This window comes from Salvelinus sp. IW2-2015, unplaced genomic scaffold (genome assembly GCF_002910315.2).
Source record: "Salvelinus sp. IW2-2015 unplaced genomic scaffold, ASM291031v2 Un_scaffold463, whole genome shotgun sequence".
NCBI classification, from domain to species: Eukaryota; Metazoa; Chordata; class Actinopteri; order Salmoniformes; family Salmonidae; genus Salvelinus; species Salvelinus sp. IW2-2015.
In genome coordinates, this window is record NW_019942557.1 from 96,912 (window position 1) to 104,440 (window position 7,529).

General features: G+C 41.6%; 2 protein-coding genes across 5 annotated transcripts in view; one reads left to right on the forward strand and one right to left on the reverse strand.

Annotated features, from left to right (window-relative positions):
• The window catches only part of rsph1 (radial spoke head component 1), a 16,637-nt gene extending 15,071 nt beyond the window's left edge, over positions 1–1,566 (reverse strand). For all 4 annotated transcript variants that reach the window (XM_024135453.2, XM_024135451.2, XM_024135452.2 and 1 more), the window contains exons 1-4: positions 1,410–1,566; positions 1,143–1,256; positions 947–1,052; positions 755–845 (exon numbers count right to left, since the gene is read on the reverse strand). In XM_024135453.2, coding sequence (XP_023991221.1) covers positions 755–845; positions 947–1,052; positions 1,143–1,256; positions 1,410–1,460 — 362 coding nt within the window. In that variant the 5' untranslated portion in view covers positions 1,461–1,566. The remainder of the gene's footprint in view (positions 1–754; positions 846–946; positions 1,053–1,142; positions 1,257–1,409) is intronic.
• A 1,474-nt stretch (positions 1,567–3,040) lies between these two features.
• Positions 3,041–7,529, forward strand: part of LOC112068353 (glucose-6-phosphate exchanger SLC37A1) — a 39,362-nt gene continuing 34,873 nt past the window's right edge. Inside the window, exons 1-3 of the mRNA XM_070438111.1 lie at positions 3,041–3,189; positions 4,954–5,172; positions 6,965–6,992. Coding sequence (XP_070294212.1) covers positions 5,117–5,172; positions 6,965–6,992 — 84 coding nt within the window. The 5' untranslated portion in view covers positions 3,041–3,189; positions 4,954–5,116. The remainder of the gene's footprint in view (positions 3,190–4,953; positions 5,173–6,964; positions 6,993–7,529) is intronic.

Here is a 7,529-nt window from a genome sequence, read left to right on the forward strand (position 1 = left end):
ATGAAAACAGGTCTTATCCTAGTTATTGATGAAAAAACAGTCCTATCCTAGTTATTGATGGAAAACAGTCTACCCTAAGTTATTGATGAAAACAGGTCTATCCTAGTTATTGGTATGAAAGAAAACAGGTCTACCATTTGATGAAAAACAGTCATATCTAGTTATTGATGGAAAAACAGGTCCTATCCTAGTTATTGATGGAAAAAACAGGTCTTATCCTAGTATTGGATGAAAAACAGGTCCTAGTTCCTAGTTATTGATGAAGAAAAAAGTCCCATACGCTAGTATTGATGGAAAACACGGTCCTATCCTAGTTATTGATGAAAAAACAGGTCCTATCCTAGTATTGATGGAAAAAACAGTCCCTACCTAGTTATTGATGGAAAACAGGTCTTATCCTAGTTATTTGAATGAAAACAGTCCTATCCTAGTTATTATGGAAACAGAGTCCTATCCTAGTTATTGATGGGGAAAACAGGTCTACCCTAGTTATTGATGAAAAACAGGTCTCCTATCCTAGTATGATGAAAAACAGTCCCTACCCTGAGTTGATTGATAAAACAGGTCCTATCCTAGTTATTGATGGAAAAACAGTCCCTACCCTAGTTATGATGATGAAAAACAGGGTCCTATCCTAGTTATTGATGAAAAACAAGTCCTACCCGATTGGGTAGCAGAGCTCTACCCTGTTGCCTAAATAAAGAAACGGTATGAAGGTATGAGAATCTGGATAGCGCCCAACTCTAGTAACTACCTTTGATGGTGTAACCACTCTCCTTCATATGTGTCTTGGTTGGGGTATGTGTAGAGGCCATGGCCCTGGCGCTGGTCATTAACCCAGCTGCCTGAGAGAAAGAGAGAGAGAGAGAGAGAGGGTAGGGGCATATATGACAAACACGGACGGACGGACGGATGGACGGACGGACGGACGGACAGACAGACAGACCTTCATATTTGGATCCATCTGGGTAGTAGAAGATACCCTGTCCGTGCTTCAAGTTCTGGTAATATTCTCCAATGTACCTGGCCCCATTCTTAAATCGGTATGTCCCCTGGCACACACGGAAATAGTCAAGGAAATCGTCAAAGGAAACAACAAATATTAGGAATCAACAAATAATATTATTTATGGTGACAGTTACCTGGCCAGACCTTTTCCCGTTTTCATACATTCCTTGGTAAGTGTCTCCATTGGGTAGGACAGCTCTCCCGACCCCATGTCTCTCTCCAGCTTCATTTCGGTCCCCTTCATATTCCTGTGTCAGTCAATTACATCTTTCTGTCAATGTTGCGTAGGCGCAAGTAACGTTAGCAGTTAATTAAAGTTAGCTAGCTAACGTTAAATTGGCATTGCTAGCTCAAAATCGGCTTATGAGTTTTCTACCAAGTTACAGCAAACTTTTACTCACKCCAAGGTAACTCTGATCCTCATCAAAATCCTCTGATCCAACATCCGACATGTTTAGCTAGTCGTTTCTCTTGGCTCCTGTAAACTACAAAGTAAACCAACGGACTGCTTCTGCCTCTTCAACTCACCTCCTCCTCTGTTTACCGTTGACATGACAATGACCGACTGGAGTGCAGACACGTGACCAATGGAAAAACGTAAATAAACCTAGGAAAATGTTATAAACAAGCATCAATGAAAACTGTTAGGTGTACATTTATTAACATTTATATCCTAATTTATTCTGTGCCATGTAAAAGCTGTTCAGCCTTATCATTTGGTGATAAGGATATCTCAGAAATTCCTGTTCAAATAGAGCAAGTACACGATTTTTWGTCTTCCAGTACCTAGGTTTCCATCGAAATTGGATAAAGATTATATGCGCATTTTTCCAGAAGATGTGTTTTTATCAAATTGACTTTGCTTGATGACGCAGTACCCATACAAATAACTTTTACTGTTAAATTCCCGTGTACTGAATAAACAATATAAGTTAATAAAATGGGTTTCCATCGCATTTTCAACTCCCACAACAATGTCTGCGTTATATTATAGCGAGTGTGCCCACTCTATAACTGGCACGTGTACTCTAGCCAAATGCTCTATGTGCGCGCTGTTAGTTATGCCGCGTTCAAAGCAACTAGGAACTCGAAACTGGCAACTCGGAAATCTCCGACTTCGGACCTCAGTGCGTTTAAAACAACTGGAAACTCTTTTTAAAAAACTAGCCCCGACTGGGAAATATCGTTTTAAACGGTCATCCAACTCAGAATTCAACTCGGGAACTCGGATTATTTTCTAGAGCTCCGACTTTCCGACCTGAAGATCACTGACGTCATGATTTGACATCGTATTTRTCRGAATTCCCAGTTGTCTTGAAAGCAGAACTGTTATGGACAGAAAGCAAAAAGAAATTATGGACAAAAGCGCGAGATTGTTTTTATTTGTCAAACGGCAGCCAAGCATCGATTATCATGTCACCAGAATAAAACCCTCGATATTTATTGGAAAGGAGCATCAAGCTCATCATCGTGCATTTTCACCACCCTGTGAAATCTATCAGAACTTACATCTGTAGCCTAAAAACGGCATGCTTTTCCGACAAGTCCTAGTTGGAGGACCACACAACATGTCAACGCGTGATTCCAAGTTTATTCGATATAATGGTTATTATATCAATATTTTCGCATAAAAGCCTTTCCACCGACATTACCTTTACCGACACAAAAATATTCCACCTTGTCTAGCATATTTTGTTTTGTCGACATTTGGAAAGTTTACGGAAAATTTTGCTGTTTCCATCAGGCCTGTCATTACATTTACATGTAACGTTACATTACTCGCATAAAAAGGTTGGGTGGAAACCTGGTTAGTAACAGATACATATTGTATCTGATTTCCTTGTGTTATTACATGTTTTCTATAATCCGATATGTACTTTACTCGCATAAAAAAAGGTTGGATGGTAGCACATAACTATTGTATTTAATTTCCTTGTTGATTTACTTTGTTGCCACACCAAAGGCATTTTTTGATAACTAGGTATGGCCATCAAACGCTCCCAGTTTCTATGTACTGTTCTGACGTCATTTGTAGACCAAAGTGGAGGTTGGGCGACCAGTGTGACTGTGAATGACAGTTCCACGAAGCTCTGTGATAGAACAAGGAAGTGATAGCTATAKCGCCCGAGTTGGACGAGAAACAAGACGGTTCTTTTGAATTTTTCCGCGATTTCAGCCACTGTAAGTTTGATAATTTATCCCTCCATGTCTGTGAATTGATAGGGTTGGCGATTTTCCACTGATAGACCGCTGTTTTTGTCTAGCATCGAGGGCACGAGGATGAGCAGAAAGTGAAGCGAGCAAGCCATSGTTATTTGAACACAATGGTTTAAACAAAGAACTGTCGGATACATTGTAAGGGAGATTCTTCATGTAAATACATTGTATCTTTCGACTGGAGTATCGATTTGGTTACAATGTTGCTGATGATCATGATTGAAACATTGATGTATGTGGCTTTCAAGCAAACTGGCAAATGTCCTACAGCACGCTTCTTTCTCTCTCTTTGATGTCTGCCACACTGGGAAGTCAAATGTGTTTTCATAGTTTTTACCACACAGCCAAGAAAATGGTAAGATAACAGTATTGGGCTCTGTATAACAATCTCAATTTAATCTACAGGATGTTAGATGGTAATACGTTCAAATATGGGGAAAAATAGATGAAAGAAAGAACGATGGATACCTATTGTCGAATGAACTTCAGTAATCAACTTCAGTAACTGGGTTTGAGGCTCTGTCACAATCTGAATGAAAAACCTGGTCCAGTTGATGTGCCATCCAAGATTCCACGTATGAGGTTTTGCTATCAGCTGTAGCCAACTGTAGGCCGCTGTACTGTATAAGCCAAATATTTTTTTGAAATGTTTAAATTTTWGTCATTTAGCAGACACTCTTATACAGAGCAACTTACCTTAATGAGTTAATACATTTTACTACTTGTCCCCCCATGGGAATGGGAAAGTATTGAAAGTTTTAGTATGTAGAATTAATCAATTCAACTTACAAAATGATGAKAGTGACCATATGTGTAGTGTAAATGACTAATGTCGTGACAGAGGCTCATGACAGAGTTAAATAGTATGCGTAGTTTAGCAAGCCAAGCTGTCGATATACACAGTTGGTGGTTCAGTGCTTGGCAACGTCATGTTCCCAGACCAAGATTCTGGCATAGAAGGGTACTGGTATTCATGCTACATGTGATCCCCAGAGCATTAAGCAGAAGTTGTATGAATGTGAGCAATATCTCTGATACCCCAATGAGATGAGAGGCTATGGAAAGTTTACTGTATRCTACTATGCCTTTCTGGAGAGTTGTTCCATGTCATTTCAACAAGCCAATCACACCCACCATCTCYGATCATTCKGAAATWGTTTCTGTAGTTAGAAACAGGTAATATTGACATTCCCTGATTTAAAAAATAAACAAATTTCAACAAAATAATAATAAAGAAGAAACTGAATTGCTTTCATGGAGGACTAGCTTGAATTGTGAGGATGACCACACAACAGGTCAAAACCTGGTACTTTAACACTATTTAATGGTAAATAATGCAAGTGACRTCAATGACAAATTTCTCTGAACAGGGAAAAAATGTACCTCACCAGATTCACGGGGAATAGATTACATAATATGGAGAAGRAATACTCCAAGCCGCAGGTTCATATGACTTGTCAAACAGAATTTGTTTCTCAGAGATCAAATTATATTTCAACAAAATAATGTTTCACAAAAGATAATTGTATTGTTTACTTACTACAAAAACAATCTGAGATGGTTGGTGTCAATCCTCTTTCTTGTGATTTTTGAGGTGGAAGGACCCTGGACAGATACATGCACAAAGTATACGTTCGAGAACATACACTATAGAAATGGATCGGAGAGAGATGCCATCTTCAGATGTCCTGCTGTGTTTAAATCTCTTTAATTCTTTTGCCCCATAAGGAGAATACAGCTTCTGAGGGCATATTCCTGCAGCCTCTTGGCCATGTCTCCTGGGCCTTGCATTAAGCTCACAGAATGGAGCTGTAGGTCTGCATGTTGGTCATCATCATCGCTGTGAGACCTGCCCGTCTGTTGACTGCCCAGTGCCTGTTATCGCCAAATCATGGCCCCCGTGCCACCTGGCATCCGCTTCCTGGCATCCTTCAACAGAGACCAGTGGTGAGCTTTGTTTGTCTGTGTCTGTCCTTCTGCCCGCCCGTCTGTCCACCTTCTGGCCTGTGTCTGTCCTTCTGCCCGTCTGTACATCTTCCGGCCTGTGTCTGTCCTTCTGCCCGCCCGTCTGTCCACCTTCTGGCCTGTGTCTGTCCTTCTGCCCGTCTGTACACCTTCCGGCCTGTGTCTGTCCTTCTGCCCGCCCGTCTGTCCACCTTCTGGCCTGTGTCTGTCCTTCTGCCCGTCTGTCCACCTTCCGGCCTGTGTCTGTCCTTCTGCCCGTCTGTACACCTTCCGGCCTGTGTCTGTCCTTCTGCCCGCCCGTCTGTCCACCTTCTGGCCTGTGTCTGTCCTTCTGCCCGTCTGTCCACCTTCCGGCCTGTGTCTGTCTTGTCTGTACGTCTATCTGCCTGTCTGTCTTTTTGTCTCTGTCTTTCAGATCAAAATGCACTCTGTCATAAGTAGCTAATTAATTCATTAATATAGATGGCAGTGTCGTCAGAACAATATGAGTGGATCAGGGCTGACAACTTGCTTTTGGTTGGTGGCATTTGGTTCAAGAAGCAGGCTGTCCTCCTCTGACAAGTAAGCCGACTATTCATGTCACATTTCTAATCAAACCAGATGTTCGTGTTTCTGTCTTCGCGTGTTTGTTTTCTAATTCCACAAAGTCCTGTCTGTCCACTTGGGTTGTGTGCTTGTCTTGACATTCTTTAGGGTGAGAAGTGAGTGAAGAATACCTAGCCCATCATTCTATTGGTTTGTGCTACTCTGTTTATGGGGATTTGTCTCTGCGGGATCTTGCTCACACTTGGACTTAGTTGTAAATGGTTGATGACTTATTATATCAGGGCTCAAGTGTGTGTGTGTGTGTGTGTGTGACCCTGTGTGTACATGTGGCTGTGCTAGTGTCGGTGTACTGTATGTGCCTTGTCTTGCGCCTGTTTGTGCTGCCCGTATCAATTTTATATTTAGTCCAATATAATGATGTGTGCGAGACAGGGAATTGGCCGTGCCACAGAGAGAGAGAGCACTGTGCTAACAGACGTCCCATAGATCATGTAGTGTAGGGCTTACAGCTGTAAATGGTAGTTACGCACCATCTATGTGACATTGGCCCAGGATACTTGCAGGCAGGTTAATGATTACTGAACAGCTTCTACCCCCAAGCCGTAAAACTGTTAAATAGTTAACCAAATAGCTACCCGGACTATCTGTATTGACCCTTTTTACACTAACTTTCTTGACTCATCACACGCTGCTGCTACTGTTTATTATCTATCCTGTTGCCTAGTCACTTTCATCCTAGTTATATGCACATTGTCTCAGTACTGGTACCCCGTGTATATAGCCAAGTTATCGTTTCTCATTGTGTATTTATTATTACGTCTTATTACTTTTCTATTATTGCTCTATTTTCTTTCTCTCTGCATTGTTGGGAAGGACCTGTAAGTAAGCATTTCACTGTTAGTCTACACCTGTTGTTTACGAAGCATGTCACAAATAACATTTGATTTTATTTGCTTATCCCATTCATTATTAGGGCCAGGAATTGTTCCTTGTCAAGTCACGTGGTTAGGAACCCACCCCCCCCCCCCACCCCACCCAGGCCTTCTATTATCAGTATAAACTATAGTCAAAGGTCAAACTGAAAAAGAGTGGAAAACCAAGTTGTTAACCTGAATCTTCATAGGGGTACTACACTTTGAAGTATTTATTTGAACTCTACCACATTTCGTTGCATTCCGACTGATCGTTATTTCGTGTGAGTGGCATGCTGAAGTCTGTGTGGCTGTAGCCAGTCTCTGTTGGTGTTCTCAGCAGCGGTGAGCTGGGGACAGTGGTGGTGTTCTGTGTTGTCACGAGCCACTGACATGTTTTACACTAAATTACTGCTGACAGGAAGACTCTGCCAGTGTCCTAACTGTCTCATTTCTGTCCTGCCTTGGGAGAGAACACAACCCCCTTTCCACTAGACACACACACACACACACACACACACACACACACACACACACACACACACACACAACACACACACACACACACACACACACACATGCTGCCTAGCTATTGTGAGTGTACATAGGCAATCAGGGATTCTTCCCTCTGACTGCTTTCCTCCCCTTAGCAACTGGTCTCTAGGGCTGGTTTATGGTGGTGTGACTTTATGATGTCCAGACTAGAGGTCGACCGATTAATCGGAATGGCCGATTAATTAGGGCCGATTTCAAGTTTTCATAACAATTTTCTTTTTTACACCTTTATTTAATCTTTATTTAACTAGGCAAGTCAGTTTAACACATATTTCAATATTAGCTCATTTTTCTAAATGGCACAGATAGACAACCTGAGGATTAATT